The sequence below is a fragment of the Vidua chalybeata genome, chromosome Z (assembly GCF_026979565.1).
Source record: "Vidua chalybeata isolate OUT-0048 chromosome Z, bVidCha1 merged haplotype, whole genome shotgun sequence".
Taxonomy (NCBI): Eukaryota; Metazoa; Chordata; class Aves; order Passeriformes; family Viduidae; genus Vidua; species Vidua chalybeata.
This window is the reverse complement of record NC_071570.1, coordinates 64,740,687-64,765,827: the sequence shown is the minus strand read 5'-3', so window position 1 is coordinate 64,765,827 and position 25,141 is coordinate 64,740,687. Positions and strand designations below refer to the sequence as shown.

The 25,141-nt window shown below is 37.6% G+C and overlaps 1 protein-coding gene across 2 annotated transcripts in view; it reads left to right on the top strand.

Moving 5' to 3' along the window:
• Positions 1-25,141, top strand: part of SLC12A2 (solute carrier family 12 member 2) — a 53,797-nt gene that overhangs the window by 2,279 nt on the left and 26,377 nt on the right. For both annotated transcript variants that reach the window (XM_053931927.1, XM_053931926.1), the window contains exons 2-9: positions 13,975-14,094; positions 15,114-15,189; positions 15,712-15,807; positions 17,404-17,543; positions 18,304-18,414; positions 21,315-21,423; positions 21,830-21,957; positions 22,046-22,130. In XM_053931927.1, the coding sequence (XP_053787902.1) occupies positions 13,975-14,094; positions 15,114-15,189; positions 15,712-15,807; positions 17,404-17,543; positions 18,304-18,414; positions 21,315-21,423; positions 21,830-21,957; positions 22,046-22,130 (865 nt within the window). The remainder of the gene's footprint in view (positions 1-13,974; positions 14,095-15,113; positions 15,190-15,711; positions 15,808-17,403; positions 17,544-18,303; positions 18,415-21,314; positions 21,424-21,829; positions 21,958-22,045; positions 22,131-25,141) is intronic.

Genomic DNA, 25,141 nt, shown 5'->3' with positions numbered 1-25,141 from the left:
AGCTTTTTCAGTGTGTTAATGTTGCAGCACTGTGGAAAGCTCTTTGATACCATTAAGATATTTCAGTGCAGAATATAACGTATTCTGGAAATACAATTTCTAAAATTGTAATTTCGTTATTAAGAAGAAATTAATGACCAGGAATTTTCTTTGTAGTCTGTGGCATAGAGGAGTGGTAGACAACCTAATTACAGGATCATTATCAAAACAGTTTCATAGCGAGTATTAATTAATTCAAATTATTAATTTCTTAAATGACATTAATTCGTTCTGCAGTGGGGATAGATGTACATGTGAAGATACTTCTTTTTTTAAAGCCATGCCCTGTCTGCTTGGGCCCCTCCTCCCATCAAATAAATATTGGGGTGGAATATGGAATTTTGGTTGCATTTGATATTAAGTATTAATTTTTAAAGAAGGTCACAGTGTCAGCTTCAGACTTTTAAGTTGAAGTTCAATGGAGTAACACAAGTGTTCTATCACAGGATGTTTAATGTACAAAGCAATTATGGTGTTAGCAGCTACTTAGGCTTATAAGAAGAAGGGAAGCCATTATTTTTGCTTCCAACTTAGCAGAATACTTTCCAGATAAAGCTGTGAACACAAAAGCTTTTAATAAGGGTGTGTTCTGCATGCTAATAGCATCAGATACCTACATTCCTGGCAATCTCATGTCAGTCTCATGAGAGTATGAAATACAACCCATCTCTGATTATGTACTTGGTTTGTGAACACAGAGCCCTGATAACTTTTAAATCAAGATGATGCTGTACTTTTATGTGGAAGATGTTCTCAAAGCTGTTGTTCTTTTTTTTACTGTTTCCAGGGGTCTTCCTGTCTCCATTCTCAAAGTGACTTCAGTTCCTGCTGACTAGCAGGTCTCTATTGTTGAATAATTCTGTGCTTTTGGGAAAGTAACTTGAAGAATTAACCTTGCTCTTTAGCTGTGGGTTTTGTACCAATTTGTCATGTACAGTATGTCTGAGCAAGGTAGCTGGTACGTCCTAGTACCCTTTACATAAAGTTTGCACAACCTATTGTTGTGCCTCTGCTCTTGACCCAGTGCATCAAGAATGGCAGATACTTTGTGTAAAGAATGATCCAAAGCTGTTTACCAGCAGTATGGTTCACTGCTTTGAATGCAGCTATTTTATCCAGCAGTTAGAGTTCGTGCTATTCCGTTCGCTTTTAATAGGTGAGGCAGCGTTGGAGCATTGTCGATGCCAGTGCCAATTATAGAACAGATTTTTTCCTTTAACTTTGTTTAGAAGCTTCATCTGTCTAACACTTCTACTGATTCTGTTCTCACAGAAAAGCAGTGTTGGAAGAAGAGTGACTGTTTTGAGGAAGACAGACACACATGTACTGGAGGGATCCCATTTCACAAGGGTTTGTCCTGCAGACCTAGTGGGATAGGTGTTTGTGTGGTCATTCAAGCAGTGTCTTTTCTCGCAGGAAAGGGATTGTTCTTGAAACTGGCTGTGGAAACACAGCTGAGTGATGCTGCAGTACTCTGAGGTGGATTAATTGCATAACACTGGTCCTGGCTGATCATACTAAACTCCAGGTGAGGGATATTGTCTTAGTATGTCATTGGCTGCAGATAACTAAGGTGATCAATCTGTTCCTTACCCAGTTGGTATGTATTGATTTCTCTCTGCTTTAGATAGATGAGAAAGAGAATTTGGTGATGCTGTTGCAGTTGCTGTCTTATAAAGGGAGTATGTTGGAGGAGCTCTGGTCTCCAGAGATGTTGAGGTGAGAGGATGTTTATTAGAAAAGAAGTGGGAGGGAAGTCAGCATACCATGGCATGCAGGTTTTTGTTGCAGTGGTGTCCCCTGCCCTCTTGAGGGGGATCTGTCTTCAGACCATGGGAGGATAAAAAGTGTTCTTTTCTTAATTTTTTTTCCTGTCTTACAGCTTTTCTTGGGTCAGCTACATCTGTACATAAAGATACAGCCCGTAGAAATCCTGGACATGCCTTTGTGCTCCTCAGTTTATCAATACTATGTCATAATATCACAGACCTTATTGTTCTGACAAATGTATACTGTTAGGGTATTCAGACCTGCACACTGTAACCCACTGAAATAGTTTTGTATTTTTCTGTATAGCATTGAGTAAATTGGGGAGGTGATGGTTTTTTCCCCTTAAGACTAGATCTCGCTGTATTTGAGTGGTTCTGATTTGATCTTTGTGCAGTCCCTCGCAGCTGTGGTGAGTGGATGTGGTGTGAGCCAAGCCCTCTGCTGGCAGCTCTGCTCTCCTGTTTGTTAAATACTCACCGGGAGCACTGACAGGGTAAGGTACTGATTTCAGAGGAAGATACATCACCTTACACCACCTCCACTCCATCCCCATCCGGATCAAATTATAAATCAAAACAAAAAGAAAAGCCAGAGTATTTAAAAACACAAGTGTGCTTTGCTTCCTGCCACACAAAAATCTGTGCACCTGTCATTTGAATTTGGAGATGGGTGTAAGAAAAAAGGTAATTACTGGTAGCTCTGATACAAATTAAATTTTTTTGTTTGTTTTTACTCAAGCTGGATGACTCTAATTGTTCTCAGTTGTCTTTCGGGCTTTGTTAATTATTTTCTCAAACACTGCAGTTTTTCCTCTGACCTGATGACTTCAAATGTTTAACATAAGCACAGTGAAAAGGTCTGTGAATGGCACTGCCTTTCTAAAGAAAATTTATTCTGTCTTGAGAATGTTGAACAGCTGCTGCATCTCTAATATTTGTTTGGTTGTATTTTCTTTCAGTTCGTGGTTTGTGTTTGCTTAGCCTCTAATGAAAGTAGAACTCGGGAGAAGATGCATAAAAGGGTAAAAGATGATTGTAGGATATCATGTTTAGTTGACCTTGTTATGTAAGGTCTGTCTTTAGGAGCTCCTTCCTTCCCTCTCACAGAAGATTGAGACCCTCTTGCTGATGGTTTTTATTGCACCACCTTGCTGAATCTTGTCTACAGTCTGGAGCTCTTTCTTTCTTCAGTTTCTGTTATTTTTAATTTAAATTACATTTCCTTCTTGCTGTCCTTCATATATGTGAGTAGAATTTGAAGTTCACTGTACTAAAATTAAACAAGAGAAGCTCTCTTAGTCTTGGTCTCGGTGCTGCTGTATGTCCCAGAAGCCTATAATTGGTAACTGTTCTTTCATCAGTTTTAAACAGCAGTGACCTTAATGCACCTGTACTCAGTGAGGCTTTACTTGCGTCATGCAGAGAAATGTTTTTATGCTTTTTCAGCCTGTGTTGAGAATCCTCAGTTTACTTACCCTGATACCCCATTTAAGCACAACTATCTTTATCAAGGAAAAAAAACAGTGTACTGCTCTCTTTGCAGCAGTAAATAATATTAATGTTCCAGGGGTTGTATTTTATAAAGACCTTGTAAAATTTGTATTTTTATGTTGCTTGATGCTTGTATCTCTTGAATCTTTGATAAGTCTTTAGTCCAGAATGGAATGCTAAAAAACATGACATATGTTCAGCAAACTGCTAATATTGTTTTTGCTACTTTTTTTTTTTTCCCCATGTCCCGGTGAAGCTGGAAATAACTGAACCTTTAGCAGCTTATATAGCTCACAGCACAAGTGTGAGCTATATAACTGAAAGGAGTCATCTTTGTGCTGTCACAGATCTTAGTTGGATCTGATACAGATCTGATCTGGTTTACAGAAAGCCAACACCCCCCTCAGCTGCAAAATCTTGCACTGCATGTGGTGATCCAGTTCCCTGATCCAATACTTAAGAGTTCTCCACAGTCTTTTCACTGCACACAGGCATCAATAAAAACACTTGAGTGTGCACTCCTAATATAAATGTATTAATTTACTTTAAAATGTTATATATATGTGCTACTGTACAAATAATGTGTATAGTGCAAAGTAAAACTTAGAGTGATATAAAGATGAAATTCAGACTTCCTTTTTTCTCTTTATTAACTTTACAAAAAAGGTGACACACCGCCAGTGGACTGTTTTAGAAATGGTTAAAAGGAAAGTGCTGCAGAATTCATCTTCAGATTAACTTTTTTCCCTTTTGGTACTGTACTTGATTAGCCCTCAAATGATTTTCATTCTTGAAGCACATTCTTGGAGGGGAGGAGCTTGGCAAGATCAGTATCTTGGAGTAATTTAAACCAATGTACTACATCTTCTGTTGGATTCTTCAGATTTTTTCCTAAAGCCTCATATAATACTCATTTATGAGCAGCCACAAACCCATTTTCCCCACTTCTTGGTATAAGTAATAACAGTCACACTATGGTCATTGGTTACTATTAAGAATTTTTTTAATTAGTTGGCTTCAAATTATTTGCCTTTCAGAGTTTTGGAAGCTATCCAGTTTTTGCAGTTCAGGTGCATGAACAGTCTTGGTTTTATTTCTGCACTTACCCTACCTGACAAACTTACTGACATTTCATTTATGTATAAAAAGTAATCTTGGAGGTATTATCTGTAAACTCGACTGATTTAAGGATAAGGTGATAAAAAGAGCAAAGAAATTCTAAAAAAATTAAGTTAAAGCTCAGTTTTAATAAGAGGGGTTATCTCTTGCATCTTCATTTCGCTAGTTAACTTCCCTTCTTTGAATCCACTGCTCCTACTTCAGATGATTCAGTTGTTTGGGTTTTTTTAAATTCAAAGAAAATAGCTCTGTCTGTTTCAGCTGTGAAGGAACTGTGATGCTAGTCAATTTGGTCTGTCAGTCTACATGGCAGAGACTCCTAAGACTATTCTGAGTAATACTGCCTTTGAACTGTAAGCAGTTTGGCAACTTTGGCTGAAATGTGGTGCTAATCTGTGTGAACATACCATCCCTGCTCACTGCTGGCTCAGGGGCTGTGTTGTAGCTGCATTCACTATTTCAGAAGATGACATTAAAAATTCAGGTGGTACTTAAATGATTTTTTTAGGATTACTTCAATGGGCTTTTTAGTCTGTCGTAAGCCAACAGGTAAAATGTAATTTTTCAGGAACTTATTACGTTGGAGCTAGACTTCTAATAGAAATGGGATATTTTATTAGGGTTTTGCTATTGCTGCATTTGCTCCTGTCTCCTACTTCTTGAATAGAAAGTGCACCATGTTTTGCAGAAGTAGATGAAAACCAAAAGCTGTTAAAAGCAAGAATGCCTCAAGTTAACCTTCATTTTTGGGTGGAGGATAGATGACTTGTGTACTGGTTTTGGCTGAGGTGGAGTTTATTTCCTTCCCAGTAGCTGGTGTGGGGTTCTGTTTTGGATCTGTGCTGGACACAGGGTTGGTAATTGAATTTTTCTTTTTGTTTTTGCTGGGCATGACTTGCACAGAGCCAAGGTCTTTCCTGTTCCTCCTGTGGCCACACTGGTGAGGAGTCTGGGGATGCATGTGAGGCTGGGAGGGGACACAACCAGGACAGATGACCCAGATTGACCCAAGGAATGTTCCAGGCAATGTGACATCATTCTCTGTATAAAAACTGGGGGGGAGAAGAAGGAAGGGGAGTGATGCTGTTTGTCTTCCCAAGTCACTGTGATGTGATGAGACCCTACTCTCCTGGAGGGGGCTGAACAGCCCTGCCCAGCCATAGGAAGCAGGGCATTAATTCCTTGTTTTGCTTTGCTTGTGTATCTGGCTTTCCCTGGTGAGCTGTCTTCACCCCAACCTGTGAATTTTTTACCCTTCAGTTCTCTCCCCAGTCCCACTGGTGGGGCAACGAGCAAGTGCCTGCTTGGGGCTGGGCTGCTGGGATTGAACTGTGATGACTTGGAAATCTGATGTGTCCAAAACAGCTTCTTGACAAGACTGAAATGGATTCTCCTTTGTACTTAATAGCAGAACATTGTATTTCTTGGACTGCACTTGAGTATGCTAAACTTCTCTGCAGGAGGCTTCCTGATTGGATTTACTTCAGCTACTTCAGCTCTTATGCAATCACGTGCTGCATCTGTTTCATTCTGGAGTGTATCAGGCTTATGTGTTTCAGATACTCATGTGAAAACCACCTGTGTTCAGAGTCTGGATCCACTTTTCCTGTGAAGTGTGGTTTCTCCTTCCAGGACAATGGATATCCAAAGGAATATTGCATTCAGTACACAGTAAGGAGTAATTCTGTAGATCATTCAGAATGCAGCGGTGGTTCTGGGAAGAGTCATACACATCAGTGCAGAAATGAAGGTGCATTCTTGAGGTGTGAAGTAGACTCCATGTATTTCTTTCCCTTAAATTGAAGGGATTGGTTGCCCCTACCCTTGTGCAGGAAGTCATGCCTCCTGAAACTTTCTGTTAACCGTAACTGGAGAGACTGGAAAAGGAAGTTTGGGCTTTTTTTGGGGGAGAAGTTTGATTTTTTGGGGGTTTGTTATGTTTTGTTTTTGCAGTGGCAAACCATGTTGACTATTCCTTGGCAGGAAGGCCTTATTTTAGGTACAAAATTTCTGGGAGTGCAGGCCATAATCCTTGTGAGTCTTCCCCACTGCAGTTACTGACCAAAGGCCTTTTCTTGTTTGTTTCTAATTTTCATGATCAGTTTGCCCATAATTATCATACCATCCTGTGCTTGGGAGGGATGTATGAATCAAGATGTAAAGATGTGGGGAAGTTTTCTTTATTTTGCAAAGTGCTCTCATTCTTGAATTAATGTTTTTTTCTGGACGGAAAAGCAAATATTTATATTTCTGATGGGATACTGGTCTTGCATACATCTGTAGATGACATCTGTAGATGCCAGCAAAACTTTGCTGCTTTATCACATGTCAAAACTGCTTCAGAGGGATGTAGCATTCATGCAGTAAGCTTGAGAGATTTGTCAAGAAAACTGTGTTCATGTAAGACATTAAAGTAGTCCTAATCTTCATAAACAAATCTCCTGTTTATCCTTTGGTAAGTATACCACCTTGAAAGAAAGGATTTATAACTAAGCTGCAACCAATTGCCTGAGTAAGTTTCCTGATTGTCTTGCTAACTTATTTAATACATCATACTACATGTAAAGAGTTGGGGGAGTGAGTGGATGATAATCTCTTTAAAGTAATTAAAGTAAAAATGGCTTTTAAAATCATTGTATATACAATATATATATGCACATACATAAAAAAACACACTTTAATGTTTCTCTATTAAAAGCAGTGTGCAAGACAGAAATACAAGCTGATGGCAGAGACACACAGCTAATCCTTCAGTTGACATGTTAATTGCAACTATAAATTTCTTCTGTTTAAAATTGCTCTGCTGCAATCACAGTACAACACTCTTTAATTTCATCTTAAGATAACATTCAGTGTTTGATGCAATCTCTTTTAAAATCTCTGGAAGTGGATGCCAAAGGCATTTGCTACTATTTTTCAAATGTATAATTGTAGAGAAGGTAATATAGTCAAAGCACTTAAGTTTTGGTCTCTTGGCTGCAAACCTACAAAGAATTTCCATTGATTGAGGTGAGTAACCAATGATTATAGGTGTTCATGTTTGATTTCAAGGAATCCCAGGTTTTAAGAACTGACTGTGTTTTATTGGGCCATTTATCTCCTGCTGTTCTAGGTAACTTCTGGATGCCATTTAATGGCTTAGTGGGCTTTTTTTAAGTTATGACTGTAAAGACCCTGGAGTGGGAATTATGGCAAATTTGCTAATAGAATTTATAATTAATTCCTGTTTGTACCTAATATGACTGCTGAAATTTCTGAACTGCTGTCAACAGCAATGACTAGTCTTTGTTCCCTGATAGTAGTAATTTTTTTTTAGTTAGTTCTTTAAAGGAAATGCTAAGAAGGTGTTAGGCAGTCTGAGGTGTCTTGATCATGTCTTTGTGCCGTGGTCTTTTTTTCTGTGTGCTGCCTGACTGGGTTTTTTCCCCCACTGGGAGCAGTGCTGATCAGTCAAGTTTCCCATATAACTCCTGAAAAACCAGAGTATCTGAATCTGTTTCGTTAGCTTGGTAAACTATTTTTAACTAATAAATAATCAGAAATCTGTCAATTACTCCAGGTGTTTTGTGGAAGATACTGTCTTTCTGAGTAGCGGTTTCTAAGTGAGGGGTAACCCTGTCTTGAGTACCAAAGATTCAGACTCTTACATCTGTTTTAGAGCTTACACTTTCATTCCTCTTTCATCAATATGAGGCCAGTTACAAAGCATTAGTTGAGAGTTGTGCCTGCTTGTTCTTAGTTTCCATATATGTCACCATCGTTATTCCAGCAGAGCACGACTAGTTTACAAAATACTGACCAGTCAGATTCATCTTTAAGAGAATGTTACATAGAGTAAGATATTTTAAAAGTCATTACCTGCGATGCTTCCTCCCTTTGGAGTTGCTTGTTTCCCTTACAGGAAACAAAACCACTTGAAAACTGTCAGACTTGGCAGAGGTGTTTTCCAAGTTTGGTGTTAAAAACTCACGGTGATTTGTAGTTTATGAGCAAAGTTAGAAGTAGTATCCCAGCCTCTCTTGAGAAGTGATTTCCTGAAAAAATGGTTACAAACAGTAGTAGGTGTCACCAGCTTGAGTCAAAGATTGGTGAAAACTTCTATTTCCTCCTGCATATTTAAGTACTGAAATATTCTGGACTCTCAGGCAACCAAACTCAAGGCTTTTCTTGATAAAGGACTTACCATAAGACTGTCTGCTGTCCCTGGACAACAATATGCTTAAAGCCATTCAGTGGAGATTTAGGTGTTTTGGAAGGGAAGCTCAGTCCTCTTGATCTCTTTCACAACTATGTGGATAAAAACATTAAAAGACAAAAACAGCTTATCAAACTCACCCATATACAAAAGCTGGGAATTTTATGACTACAATCATCAGCATGCTGCAAAAGTAACATTTAAAGAACAGATTCATTTGATATGGCTTGGTGTCCTTCAAACAACATTTAATACCTAGCTTATTATTTGTTCTTTATCAGACAGCATCACACTTGTACTAGTACACACTGTTTTCAAAAGTTCTGTTTTATCAGAGGTAAACACCATAGCAGCAGGATTATTCTGTGCAGTTAACTCTATGCGTGAAATATATCTAGAACTTCTAAAATCTTTTATTCAGCTCCTTGGAAGTGTCACAAGTGGTGGGAGCTAGAGTCCAAAAGTTCATTTGCTCGTTCAAGAAAAAGATTTTTGGTAGTGTTTAAAAATCCTTTGAAGTGTTACCATCATTGGAGGCAAAATGTCTAGTAATTCTTACATAAATTGATAGCTTTCTTTATTCTGTCATTTTTACTATATCTATGTGCTGGCTATCCTTTAATTAGAAAAGAAAAAAAAACAAATGTTTATAAGCTCTTTTTTTCATATATGTTTTGAACTGTGTTAATTCTGAAAAGAATAGGTTTTGTAGCCATAGTCTTAATAGTGTGCAGGTCTGGAGTTGGGATATTTGGGATTATAATCTCTCCAAATGATTCTTCTTCTGTTGAGATAGATGGCATGCTGCATCTGGATCAATACATTTTACTGCTTCTTCTCTTCCACAAAATAAGAAGCATCTTAAAATGTCAATGCCTGCATGTTTGGGAGATGGAAACAAGAAATTGTGGTTGTAAGGGCTACTGAACAGGTTGGTAGTAGAGCTGTGAGCCACAGTGAAGGACTGCAGATGTGTGAGAGAGCATAGAATTGTTCTGTCAGTACTCTCTGGGCAAAGATGGTTCTCTGGGTAGCTTCCTTTATTTTTTTTTTTTCTGTTCTCAGTAAGCTTGAGAGAGCTGTGCTCAGTATCAGAATACAGGTATGTAATCAGAATAAAAGTATGTATCAGGGTATAGTATCAGAATTTGGAAGGCAGGTACAAAGCAGTTTTAAGTGTAAGCATCTTGATTAGATGTAGTGGAAGGCCATTTTTATATTCTTTTCAGAAGCTGCAGCTTGAAAAGATTAGCCTCTTGATTTTTTAGCAGTATGATAATATAAACTATTGAAACCAGCTTCAGTACTGTATCCTGCCAAGATGAGAAGAAGCTGCTGTTGTGAAGCCTTTCTAGGGAGTTTGTGTGAGAAGAACCTCATATTACATGGCATATGTTAAACCTGTAATTGGCCAAACTTGAGGAATGGGAAAAGCAGTTAAACGCTGTAGTCTGAGGTGCTTCTCTGGCCTCCTGTTTTTGCACAGGACTAATAGCAATGGGAGGGATTAGCTAAAGAAGTCAGTGACTACATGGAACACACCAAGTCAGGCAGTTCACAGTGACAGAAAATAGAGTTACATACAAACTTGCTGGTGGTCCTTCCCTTTACTTGTGGCTTCCAAGTTGTGATTCTTGAAAATACTTCATGTGTGTTTATTCTGGTATTACCTCATACGGTGCAACATAGCCCAAGTATGTTGGGATTTAGATAAGTTTACCACAAAAAAAATTATGCTGCATGACATACACCACTATCAAGAATTCTTAAATAAAGCAATTTTTATTGAACTTTTTGATGTGCCAGTGTATTACAGGCTGTGTGTGAAAAATCTCAGATCTCTTCTACCAAAATACCAAGTATTTTCTCGTTACTAATCTACTTCTAATAGATGTGGAGGCTATTCACAGATGTCACAAATAACTTACTGTTATGATCCAGCACTGGAGATGAAATAGTAGATTATCTGTGTAGGAGCAGAAATTAACTGTTTCTTGTCTGAAGTCCTCTCAGTGTGTGATAGAATTGTCAGCTTGTAAATATACGTTATTTTCCTTTAACAGCGCAAATTAACACCATGACTATTTCTGGACTGATTATTTTGTTTTAAGAATTGCGTTAATAAGACTGTTTCTGATCTGAAATTCTAAACCCGCTTTTCTTTCCCCTTTTGTTACACCCCCACCAAATCCACAGTGTGTTAGTGTTTTTTACTGTTTATGAAGATCTTATCGTACATGTATTGGCTGTTCTAAAATAGTGCTAGGGCAGTTTTTTCCATTCAGTGTCTGACTTTAGTAGAAGCATTGTTTCCTCATGAACATGAGCATGAAAAATACTACGCCTGCTTGATTTACAGCTGGGACCACAGTGGTGCTTTCTTAAAATCGCCTTACAGGGCTGAACTTCAAGCCTTCTGGAGTGAAATTCTTTTGTGCCCACACTCTGTAATATCTGTTCTCAGTGCTGCTTTATTGGGCACCCACCAGCACTGATAACCAGGAATAACCTTTCAGTTATTACATTTTGCTTGTGCCTCAAAATATTTTCCTAAGAAATATTGCACGGTGTGGAGAGACAAGACACACAGAACAAAACTTTCCTGTGTTCACAGTGTGCAGTATCTTGGAGCTGATCTGGTAACTGATAACTCAGAATACCAGTTGTGACCCATTATCTCCTCCCCAGAGCACAACAGGCTGAGCTATGGGCTTGTTTGAGCAGTACAGTAAAATGTGTAGCTGCCACATGGTGGTTGAGGTTTTGGGGTGACCGTTGGGGGTCATGTTGGCAACATGTGTAGGTTTTACCAGTACTTGGCCCACGATGCTCACATGATGAAGTATGTGATCCTTTCTTAGACTAGATACAAAGGTATTTCTCCACCTTCTTACCAAACCTGAACTTGCAGCAAACAAACTCCAAACTTGTTAAAAAAAAAAAAAAGGCATTAACCACTTTATTCACATTTCACTATTTTAAGACATGAAGATAAAAGATGCCTCCTCCTATTCCTTGATCCTCCCTGAGCAGTCTTCTGAGAGAACAATTTTGTTATTTCTTATTACAGACATGATGCATGTTGTTGTAATAGCAGATGTTATCTAATGTTGGCAAGTTTTTTTGGCCAAAGCTTAAAAATTGTTTAGATAATTTGAATGTAACTCCTTTTATGTAATGGCTTAAAATAGAGTTTGTTCCAAGTATAATGTGATGATTTTCTGTGAGGAATAAGAATGGGTTTTATATGAACAAGTAATAAGAGGTTTTACTGTCTCATGCTTGATTTGTGGTTTTGGCATAGTTATGAACATGTTTATAATCTGCCCCTTGTTTTAGTGCAGCTTTTTTTTTCCTGTTTGTTTCCTCCACACTTCTGAAAGAAGTCATAAAGGGATACATTAATGCTTATTAAATTAATTTTTACATTTTATTCTGCACTTCTAAGCTATTGGAGCAGGGTAGGTGGTTGGCTCATCCTCTTCTGGCATGAGCCTCAGGCTTGAGTAGGAGATGTTTTCTTAGTTCTGGTTCAGGCAGGTCAGCATTTCTGAAATGTAGCAGCATTGTAATTCTCTTTTTGGTCCTCACTGTTCTTACCACTCTAAATGATTATATGCCACTACTTGATTTGGCTTGAGTGCCTGAATACAAATAATCAGCAATCAATAGATTCATCTGGTGAAAGGCTACGCAAATCTCCCAAGAATTACAGCCATTAGTTCTATCCAGGAAAGCTGCAGTTCAGCAATCTGGATAACTCCTGGTTGGGTTTCTGTTTGTCCTCTGTTTAGTGTATGTAATACATACACACACATTCATGGAGGAATAAATATGTAACTCGTAAGATGGCATCTTTTTTTCTTTTTTTTTTTCTTTTTTTTTTTTTTTTTTTTAATTGTAATCCCTTCTGGAGCCAATATAATGTACTCTTTAAGAGAGTAAACTGTTAAAGGTAATGATCTGGAAACTGATCACGATTTTGCATAACAGTGGAAGGCTTGTGCCTTACGATCACCAGATGTGTTGCAGGTGTATCTGTTTCTGTGAGAATTTCATAAATCCACATCGGTGAAAGAAGCACTGGCATAAATCTGTGCTACTGACCTTTGGATAAGGTTGACATGATCTTTTTTTTTAAATCTGGTTTGTGTGTTTATTGCTGATTATAAGAGCATACGGATGACATCCTTCATAACTGACAGGGTTAGAAATATTTCGTCTGGACCCTGTGCTGAGGCTATAGTTGGTACTCATGTATCAAGAGTAGAAAGATTTTGGTAAAATACCTCACTCTAATCTTTATTAGTCTTTGCCTGCATACACTTAAAAGCCTTATTTGTGTCCACTCTATTTTGTGTCTTACTTAGCAAATATGGGTTTATCTCATTGGGATTGAACCTCTAATTGTTCAAATGTTTTCTAAGCTCTGGGATGCAGGCTGCTTCACAGTATGCTGCTTGAGCTGGTTTATTGAATATTGTTCAGGGTCTTTCTAGTGTATCCATTCTTAATACTCGTTGCCTTGGATAAACTAACAGCTTAGAGTGCTTCTTGCTTTCTTACAGCAAGTGTAGGAAATCCTTGAATTTAAATCTTCTGGTGTTTTCCTCGCTTGGCAAAACAAAATTGCCTTTTAAGCAAGCATATATGTGTGTGTATACACATATATTTTCAATTTGCACTTAAAGTTGAGATTTTCTGCATTTTTGAAGTTGAGAGTTGAATTGTAAATAAAAGACATAAATTGGCCTTTGTCCATGGGACTGATGTTTTCTCCATCTGTGGTCCTTCTCATTTAAATGGAGAGCAGTGTTGGGAAGAGACTTCTCTTCCCTCCTTTTCCCTGAAATGCCAATCTCCCATAATTCTTTCTGGCAGCATTAGCTTACAAAGAGTAGTAGAATAGTTTACAGCGAAATGAATAATTTATTTCCTGAAAAATTGATCAAATGACAGCTAAGTCTGAGCTACAGGAAATGCTACAGCAGAGACCGGCAACTTGAGGTAGAGCAGTCTGTGCTTTCAGATTAAGAAGTAAAATTTCTTGTGCATTTGAAATCTTCAGCTCTTTTTCTACAGACCAGGTGTTTGACTTTTTTAGGGATCTGGAAGTAATTCTTGAATATACTTCCCACACTGGCTGTTAATGGTTTGCTCTTGTAAGTTTGTTTTACATTCCTTTAAGTTGGAGATGTGCGTCATGCAAGGGACATAAAGGAGCAGCTCAAGACTTCTGCCATATAATTATTTTTATTTTTCTGTTTACACAATATGGGGGGTTTTTTACAAGATAAGTTTCACCTGCCCACTCTGCTCTGTCAGTCACACAAAATACAAACCTTTTTTGTGTTTTCCAAGGAGCCATTTGAGGATGGCTACGCAAATGGAGAGGAGGGCACACCAGCTGGGGATGCAGCTGCTGCTTACACACCTGACAGCAAAGGGGTGGTCAAGTTTGGCTGGATAAAAGGTGTGCTGGTAAGTTTGATATATGGTTCTTCAGTTTCTTACAGGTGCTAGTCTATTCTTACAAATTTTTCCAACCACCTTCTTTGTTGACAGGCATTGTGAGAGTGTAGTACAAAGATTATGTGTATGAGAGGTGTGATAAATGCCATAATTTTAGGAAGAGCTGCTCCTATTTCACCTGAATTTTAAGGCAATAAATACTTAATAGCTTTAAGTTCTTAAGGGTTTATGGTTTCTTAGCACAGGTTTTGAGAGTTTTTATGTTGCATGATTTCCAAGAAGGAAACAGATACTGTAGTAGAAAAATATATGCTGTACTTCTGTGGTTTGGAGAGGTTATCTCCTTTGTTTTTAGGGTTGATATATTACTCTTTAGGGAAGTGAGAAATCCAAGATCTGTTTTTAGTCTCCTGTCTAAATTCTGTGCAATGCAAACTCTGTTTTTACTCAGATCTAAGAGTTGCAAATACAAGAATTTGAAAAAAAAATGCACACCTCTCTATCCTGTTATTGTGGAGATGTGTTGTACAGAAATGGAAGGTTGCAGCAGGGTTTTTGTTCTTTTAAGAACAGTAAGTTATTTAGTAGGGTGTTGCTTTAGTGGTTTTTTTTTTTTTTTTTTGAGAGAGATTTGTGGGAGAGGCAAACTGGGGTTTTAGACCTCACAATCATCACAGACTTCTACCTTATTATAAGTCATATATTCTGTAGTGTGAATTTTGGATCCTAAAGGTTAGGGTCTAAAATTATTATTATTATTGTTTGCTTACAGCATACTACAAGTGTCAGATATTGAACTACTCTTAACTCTGTGTTTAAGATAATAACTTTTTAAACATATTTAAGTCCCCTTTTTTTTAACCAAACTTAAACTTGTATGATAACATCATATTCTTGTGAAGTAATTTGAAAAGTGGTGAGGAAATACAGCAAGATAATTTTAAGAACATTAAAACTGAATGGAAGAATTAGTGAAAATGACTGCAGATGCAAGAACTAATATATGTTAAATTTCTGTTTTATCCTAGGTACGATGTATGTTAAATATTTGGGGTGTGATGCTCTTCATCAGACTATCATGGATTGTAGGACAAGCTGGAATAGGTATGGGTACTAATGCTGTATTTTTATTTCAGTGACTTTTAAATGTCGTCCACAAGACATGTTGATCCTGAGCTTTTACTTCAAACAGGAATAGGAAGTTACCTTAATATTGCCAATCTTTATGGTAATTTATCTTACCAAAAACTTCAAGCAGTTACTTAGGCTTTTTCACTTAGGTACAAGGCAGGTATTTTAAAATCGACATTTGTAGTTCTTTAGTGAACTGTAGAAATAAACTTTTGATCTCTAGTTATTAAACCCTGCATATAGACTGTGTAGTATATAAGCAAATATGTTCAAAGTGTTGGATTGATCTCTAGAATTTAGCTCTTACCTTGCTGATTAAAGAGAATCTTTTCCCAGTTTTATTTATATCCTTACAGGGGAAAGAGGAAGTCTTCTGCTTGAAAGTAAATTTGTGTTGTATTTGCAAGACTTGAGTATTTAAATGAAATTAAGCTGACAGTTTGTACTCCTTAATACTGCAGGGCTTACAGTGTTTTTCATCTCTTTTCCCAAAAGGTCTGTCTGTCTTGGTTATTGGAATGGCCACTGTTGTGACAACTATTACAGGACTGTCTACTTCAGCAATAGCCACAAATGGGTTTGTAAGAGGAGGTAATGCTATTTTCTTGAAGCTTTTAAGCATTTCTCACTCTGGAGTACACACTTTAATGCTGCTGAGGAGCAAAGGTTTCCTTGTGTTCTGTGTGTGATTAACAGTCTCTTAATTAACAAAAAGTCCATAGCTAGCCTACTAATTAGATTTGAACTAGTACCTTGCTTTTATGCTGTAAAAGAAACTCTATTGGTGTAAATTTGTTATGCAAACGTTTTTAAGGATACATACCCAGCAATGTTTAGGGTCTTAATATTCTCCTGAGGCGCACTGGTTGGTTTAGAGTGTGCTTGTATGTGTTCATGTCCTGAAATAAACCTTCACACAAGTAACTTTCCAAAGTTAACTCCAGCTTTCCTGAGGCTGATGGTTTTCATTCTCTTCCATGGTTCATGTGGTGTTGTCAGCTATTTTTGGAAATGGTTGGTGCCTCTGATGTGATCAAACTGCTTCATGACATTACAAGACTGCTACTAGGGAAAAAAAAATACAGTGAAATTAAAGTAGGAGCTAATAAAACTATCTTCATTAAAATTAAGAATGAAGAGAAAAGCCTCACTATCACAAAATAAACAGACCCAAAGGGAAAAATCGGCTATGAGTGTTAGCATTATGTCAAGCTTAGTTTCTAAATGCCCTTCTGTTTTTTAATTCTATGATGTATATCAGGTTTTCCCATTTGTATAGGAGCTTTTTTTTTTTTTTTAAGTCACTCTTGAAAATTAATACTTCCTTAGAAAATTTGCAGTGCTGAATTGGAAGAACTGTAGAATTTCATAGGAACAATTGTTCCTATGAAAATGTTACATTGCAGTAAGATTTTTTAAATGTTACATAAGAAATACAGAGTATGGCCAGGCTGAGTACATATATAGGATTTCTACAAGAGCCTAATACAGTGAATTTAAGCATTTTCTGTTGCAGATTTTTAGCATGCACTCAGTTATTTGAGACTGGAGCTTTGGAGGATTTTGTTGCTTCTAAGCCTTAAGTTTGAGGAATAAGCCTTTGCTACATTTTCTAAACTTTACCTTCCTGTAATACTCCAGATACTGAGATTTTCATTTGTCATGTGGGATTTGTTGTTTTTGTCCAGCTCATACGTACAAAGAACAGGCTCTTGAGAATGCCATTGGAGGGCAGAAAATTCTTTTAACAACAGAGCTTTTAAGGAACAGGTCTTGGAAGTTTAGAACTTCAGTGGGTTTATTTCAGTCTGCTTTGCCAGTTCCTTGATCTTGGCTTCACAAGAGCTTTGAGCAGTTTGAAGTAAAAAGCTCAGTTATACTGCAAATTGTGTTCTGCAGTTTTTAAGCCATAGAACTGGTTGCATACCTAAGTACAGTAATATGATGTGGTGCATGAATTATGGTTATTTCCAACTGGTCTCTTTTCCTAAGAACTTGAAATGCATTCCTGAAACTTCAGCATGTCTGTCCCTAAAATACGGAGTTAAGGGTTATTTTCTAATACATCAAGGAATAAAGAGTGGGTAGATTCTGGCTTGTGTAAATGTTAAAGTGCTGGTGACTGTCTCTTATAAACTCTATCATGTAGAGGACTTTTTTGTCATTTATATTTTTTTTTCCTTTCAGGAGGAGCATATTACTTAATTTCCAGAAGTCTGGGGCCAGAGTTTGGTGGTGCCATAGGTCTGATTTTTGCGTTTGCCAATGCTGTGGCAGTGGCAATGTATGTTGTTGGTTTTGCAGAGACAGTTGTTGAGCTACTCAAGGTACATGGATGACAGTGCTAATATTGATTATACTATATATATAAAGTTTTATACTTCATATAGAAAGTTTGAGTATATAAAGTATGTATTTTTTATGTAAAGTTAATATCATACATGGGTTTTGATTCATCTAATCACAAAATAGTGTGGTTTGAAAGAGGCATTTTAAGGTCACCTAATCCATCCCCCATCCAGGTAGAACCACAGAATGGTTTGGGTTGAAAGGGACCCTAAAGACCACCCAGTGCCACCCCTGCCATGGGCAGGGACACCTTTCACTATCTCAGGGTGCTCCAAGCCGCATCCAGCTTGGCTTTGGACACTTCCAGGGATCCAGGGGCAGCCACAGCTGCTCTAGGCACCCTGTGCCAGGGCCTGCCCACCCTCACTGTAAAATATTTCTTTCTTACATCTAACCTAAATCTTCCATCTTTTAGTTTAAAACCATTATTCCTTGTTCTGTCACCACAAGCCCTATCCAAAAGTCTGTTCCCATTTTTATTGTAAGTCCCCTTTAAATATTAAATGATGGCAGTAAGGTCTCCCTGGAGCTCCCTTTTCTCCAGGCTGAACAGCCCTTATCATTTCCATTTGGAAGATTCATTGATCTAAAAACAAGGCAAACCCCAAATTACTTATATCCTTAAAGGGAATTTACAATCAGTAAATTTTTGGTGTGCAGATTAACCACTAATAAATTATAGTGAATAAAATGCTTGTTCTGAAGTAAAAGACTGTATTTTTTTGTTTGTTTTGTTAGGAAAATGGAACGTTGATGATTGATGAAATGAATGATATCAGAATCATAGGGGCTATCACAGTGGTTATACTGCTGGGCATTTCCATTGCAGGAATGGAGTGGGAAGCAAAAGTAAGGAACTCCTATCTTTTTTTTTTATTCTCTGCTTCATAATTTTGATTCCATTTTTGTACCTTAGCTGCCTGATTTATTTTTAGTATATTCAGTGTATTCAGTATTGCGTGATGGTGCGTTAGAAGTCAGTTGATTTTTATGCAGTAGCTCTTGGTCTGGCTAGTCTTGGTCTAGCATGTGCAGCTCTGAACAGCATTTCAGATCTCAAAACACTTCACTGGAAGCTTCAGCATCTATGAGAACCTAAACTCCAGCATAATCCACTCTTACTGACATTGTCAAGTAGCTTAATGGTATTTCCCTCTTCTGGGCAAGTATGCCACAAGAGAAGGTAAGACCTTCAGCATGGGAATTTTCCCTTACTGTGAGCTTTAGGCAAATTCTGAGGATGAAAAACACAGGACTGGCTTCCCTTCTCTTTCATTCTCTTCTGGTTTGATTTTCACCTGGAAACAGCCAGACATTGGGATGCATTCACTAGACCCAGCATAGAGAAGGGTTTTGAACATTGATGATGAATGTGTAGGAGAGAAATCCCTGTTCCCTCACCTTGTGGCTATACAGTCTTAGGCCAGCTCTGACTGAAGAGTTCTTAACAGAGAAGCTTTTCTGTCTTACCAGTTTCCTGCTTGGCATTATGAGGCAGTGTAGCTTGCTCTCTGTTTCCTGTACCTTGTAGGCTTTTTCTGAATATCTGTCCTTAATGTGCTCAAAAAAAAAAGAAAAATTGAGAAGAGCCTCTCACTGGGGCTTCCTTCCCAACTTATATTTATATTACAGTAGCTCCTATTTTCTTCACTGAGAGGCAGCTGAAGGAACCTCTTAATGAAGTGTAAGTTTCTTGTGCTCCCGCATCAAGAAGATGATGCCATTTATAATAAAATGAGAGAGGGTTTTTATCATTGTTGTTTCCAAAAAATAGAGATTCAAGAAGTGACTGAAGATTGAGTGCATTGCTTGGATCTTCTGGGGACAAAAGGAATTTACAGAAATTGACTTTGGCACGAGCTTCTAAACTGAACTTCTGTAAAAACTGTTTACCTTTCTGTAGTAGCCCTTCACTGTCTATAACTTGAATTTGTGATGCTCTCTGTGTACACCCAACTGCAAATAATGCTGACCTCCTTATTCTGAACTGTTTTGAAAGAATTATTTACTATTAATCTTCTGGCTGCTGCCACTTGAAGTCATAAGTATCTTCATTTTGCTGTGTAGCATGAGCAGTTATATAACAATAGTTTGCATGAAAATACCTCTGCTTAATGTTACTGCATCAAACCTGAATTGTGGTATTACTGCAGTGCCATCCTTATTTTAGGGGTAGCTTTCAAAAGTCCTGTCCTCAATGTAAAAGTCAAGACTCGGTTTCTCTGTCATTGATGAAGGCAAGTGGGAGCAATGATAGGCAACTTAGCCTGTCAAACAAGCATTTCATGTGGGCTAACATAGAACTCAGTATAGCAAAACACCAATGTCTCTGTCTTGATCTGTGGTGTTCTCCTATGCCTTACCCATGTCTTAGCGAATGCCTTGGAAAATGGAGCAGGGGAATCTATAATTATGCCTTTGAACCAGATCTAAAAGTGAAGAGAGGCTGGGACTGATTCCAGGGAAGTTTGCTTTAAAAAATGTCTTTTTTAGAGATTGTAGTGCTTACTACTCAGCTCCTTGTGTTGAAGTGTTAGAAGCCCATTCTTTCAGACTTCGGAATGTAAGTGTGATAGTCAGCAAACATCCCTAGCTTCAGGGAGAAGCCTGTGTTAGTTACTGGAAAAATCCACTTGTGGCAATTTTCTGTGACAACTTCATGTTTATGTTTCTGTCTTACTGAAGACTTCTGTAAGCACCCAGCTGTAACCTCACCCCTTTCACCTATTCTTGAGGCTTTACAAAGATTTAAATACAGGGCACAAACTGTTTTCTTCAGGTGGACTTCTAAATCTGCTCCAGGCTGTTTTGCTCTGTTTATCACTGTTCCACCCTGTTTTCCTGAGAGGCTGTGTGAACTGAAAACTTTTTTTTGTAGGTGTGAACAATGCCACAGTGATATTGCATATTAACTCCTGATCCTAGGCCTGAAAAATAGCTTCCCCCAAGGTACTGGCATTCCTTTCTAAGGAATCAAATAACTCAAAAGATACCAGCAATGTGATTGCTTATTTAAATGGAAGACCTGAACCATACTTACAATGCCTAGATTTATCTTTGTTCACACTTCTGAGGTATTGGATGATTTAAAATACTCTTGGTCATAGTACTTCTTGTAGGGCTCATAATAGTTCTGCTGAGAACTGACTAAAAATCTAGGTTGTAATAAGAGAAGTCTCAAAGTAGGAATTAAGAAAGAATTGTTGCAGTTCACAATTTAATTTCCTAAGTAAGGGTTGAGAACACGAGAATGTAGCAAAATAAACAATTTCCTTGCATAAAATAGGAAACAAAAGCTGTTTTATTCCGGATGTAATAAAATTACTAGAAACCACATACTAAAGCATAAGACAAAGGATGACCATGGCTAATAATGTAATAGTAACATTTGTGTTGCATTTGGCTATTTTCATGTAAATTTCTTGAATCTCCTCAAATGCATTCCTTCTGGAAGGCTTATATATAGAGAAATTAGTAATTTTAAGCATTTTGTCTTTAGAAGTATAATTTTGATGCATTTAGTAATAGTAAACATTTTTGATTAGGCATAAAACTTGAAAATTATTTGTGTTTCTTAATTAAGAATCCTTGTCCAAGTTCTCTCCAGCTATCCTCATTTTTTTGCAGAGAACATGCTGAAAAGGTGAAGCTGAATTTGGAATCAAGTAAACATTTACATTTTATAGCACAGCACTTGATACTGTGGAAAGAACAAGTTCTTCTGTCTGACAGCAGTCATTGTGTTTCAGGCACAGATAGTCCTGCTGGTGATCCTCATAATTGCTATTGGAGACTTTGTCATAGGAACCTTTATTCCTCTGGAGAGCAAGAAGCCCAAAGGTTTTTTTGGTTATAACGGTATGTTGGAACAGTTTACAGTATGGTAAACAATACCTTTTTTTGCAAAATAAGCTGCTATAATTAAATGAAACATCTAATATATCTTATAGTCCTGTTTAATTGTGGAGACTTTTTACTGATTTCTTCTAACTTCTGCAACTGGGTCAAAACTTAAATATTGCTTAATGCTGAATATAAAAGTTTTAAAAAAGCTAGATTATACTGTATTTTTTCTGCCTTTAAATCTGCTTAAGTTTACTGTGTTGAGTTTGACTTGAAGTGATGAATTAGGGCTTAAATGTTCTACATTTAGTTTTAAGAAGGTCTGTGACTGTCAGCTTTTTTACTGGTCTGATGGTGGCTGGAATGGGTTAATACTTAAGCTTCCGTGTGAATATTGACAGATTTAAATCTTCTCCTGCAGCTGACATATTCATGGAGAATTTTGGACCGGATTTCCGACAAGAAGAAACTTTCTTTTCTGTGTTTGCTATTTTCTTCCCTGCTGCAACTGGCATACTTGCTGGTGCAAATATCTCGGGGGACCTTGCGGTACGTAGTGAATTGTAAAACATTCTTCACGACCACTCAAGTGTGCATTGACCTCTGTCATCACTGTCCACTGACATTTTTCTTTCAGGATCCTCAGTCAGCCATACCTAAAGGAACGCTGTTGGCCATCTTAATCACTACATTGGTTTACGTAGGAATTGCAGTATCTGTAGGTAAATAGAGAATGTTTTTAACTTTATCCTTTCATGTTCGTTCCAAGGATGTATTTTGATATGGTTTTATGTAATTTTTTATGCAAAGTCGTTATGTAATTGACTTTCCTGCATGGGAAAGTAATAGCCAAAGGTTTCTGGCTTTCACTGTTGGGAGATCCAGTTTTCAACTGGTTTTATAATTTCGTGAAATAACTGATGCTTTTCTAAGAAAAGTGACTGCTTCAGACTAAAGATGACAGAAGACTTCTATCGGTGTTGCCTCATTGTTGCAGTTATTTACGTTAAAGGATTTGCAGTTTAGCAGTAGGATAATCCCTGGATTAGAAAAGCATGTTTTCAGGAAATACCTGCCGAAAAAATACTTGTATTGTTTTGAGGATTATGATCATCAGCCACATACCTGCAGTGAACTGTGGGATGATCAGACAGAACTGTGGTGAGGATGCTTGAGCAGTAATTCCCCAGCTGAGGGAAGAGACCAAGAAAGGCCTTCAGTTCTCATCAGCCCACTTTTGGAAGTGTCATGTTCTTGTGTAAAGAGGAGAAATAATCAGACTGATTGGAGTCTTCTCTTCCCAGTGTTTCCCACCCCACAGTTGTTTGAAATCCTCTGTAGAAGTTGCCCTGGGGTTGATACCAGTTTTGCTGTAGAGCACCAGTGGTTTACTGTGTTTTTCCCACGCATAAAATAATTCTAGTAACCTTAAGATTACAGGATTGTAATTGAATCATGCACATTTCTTGCCTGTGATTGGAAACATTTTTTACTCATGCGACATAAACTAGTCTCTGACAGCGATAATACTTTTTCTTGTATGAAAGACCTTGTTTCATAATACCTGGGGTGCCTTTTGAATGAAATTCTCATTTATTAGAGTACCATTGATCTTACCACTAATGATACTTCCTTTCCAAAGATACCAATCTTGCTAGTCTGCCTCTGTTGGCTAACGTGGGAGTGTAGCTCTCCCAAATAGCTGCTTTGTAGTGATTGTGCTTTATGCAGCATAATGAGCTGCACTCATTTCCTAATTAGATTGACTGCGTAGACCTCTTGCTACCAAATTTGAATCCTTTGGAACCTCAACCCACACAAGACTAAAATTATTGTTAATACTCGCTTATTAATGGAATACTTTGATCAGCTTCCAAACATGAAAAATACAGTATGAAAATTGACAAAAGAAGCAATTGGCAAAACCAACTGGACATTAAATTGATTCATCAGAAATGTTCTGCTGTGTAGTGACTTATGCTTTGAATTCTTCTGGTTAGAAAAAGGCAGCAGGAGTCAGAGATAATGAGTGAAATTTAGCTCCTTTTGAGCCATTGGATTAGGAATATTGGACAAATACTTTTATTCCTTTCCCAGAGGAGTTGTAAGCAAGTCACTGAAGATTTAAAGGGGCTAGTAAATGTTGCAGACTAGTCATATCTGAAGAGGAGGAAGATGTTCTGAATTTAACTCACTATTTTTATGCTCTGTAGTAAGTAAGAAGGCTAAACTGAGTAGAAAAGGAGAAAAGAAAATTACTGATCCTGTTGCTAGAGCAGTTATTTCAGAAACATAACTGAGATGTTGGTATACAGTTTCATAATTCAGCAAAGGACTAATGCAGACATGCAGCTGGCATGAGGAGGCAGATTTCACAGGCAAATTTGCTTAAAAAATGTTGGAAAATACATTTCAAAGAACTACATTTATTGCTTTAAGAACAAGGGGAGGTCTAACAAAAAAAAAAAAAAGCCAAAGTTCTGAGTAGCATTAAGACCTTCTTCCTGTAGTTAGGAAAGTAAAACTAATTAACAAGCGCCAAACTGTAGGTGTTTACAACACTGGTAAAATTATACACTCTGAACTGTAGTCTGAAGGGGTGTAGTACCTCTGGAATTCATATATTAAGGAGATAACTTGGTAGAGATGGCTGTAAACTTTCTCATGCTTAAAACGTGGCAAAGCTCTATTTCACTTTGGCAGGAACATGCTTATAAATGCCTGTGAAAAGCTGAAATCTTATTTTCACAGGAGGGAAGACCTAAAGACTTTTTTAGGGAAAATGCTGCCAGAATAATAGAAATAAATGAAACTTTTCTGAATGAGTCTTACAGAAAGTAACATTTATTATTGTTACTTTTATCTAATTGTTTTCTGCTGAGGACAGAGCCTGCCTGGCTGGCTCCTGTTCTACATTCTCTCTCAGTAAAGCCCACATTAAATTTGTTCCTACTGCCATGTCTCTTTCTGCCATATTTTGGTTACATGTCTAAAAGTCCTGCCAAAGCTTAGTTTAAACTTTGACAAAATGAGGAAGAGGAGGGCTGTGATAGTAGGTATTTAATGAGTTGTTCCGTATAATTGGCCTGCCACTGCAATCTTGTCACCAACAAAATGTTATTTACAAATAGTTCAGCTGAGAAGTTTGTTGTCAAATCCATTATGTACTGCTTGAATGGCTGGGACAAATACTTGTATAGTGAAGAAAGGGAAACATTTTCCTCTTAGAGAGCTTTTTACTTCTAGTTAAACAAGAAAACAGCAAAAAAACCTCAGCTCCTCCACATACTCATAAGAAAAGCATAGGACAGGTGTTTAGTGTAGGAAACTTACTGTAATTTAACCAATTAGACATAATAAGTAACTAAAAAAGAAATGAGGATTGGAAGGATTAATTAATGTCCACCTACTGGGACCAGGTGTTGCAGTGGGCTGTTAATCAAGTTCTGATGGCTCACAAGAATTTAAATATGGTATTGCTAATTAGGAATTTTCCCCATTTTCCCCATGGAAGAGAGACAACATACATAGATGCCTAGGAATATTACTGAATAAACTTAAACTCGCAGCAGATCTCTGCCTTTTTCCTTACTTTTTGCAAGTAATTAATTTAGGTCCTTAGCTGTCACAGGGTTCTGTTGTAAGGCAGTTCTTGTCATTCAGATGCCTAAAAGATTAAAGTATGGGAGTTCTATTGACTGTGTCAACTTTTCCCCACTCCTTGTTTAATTCT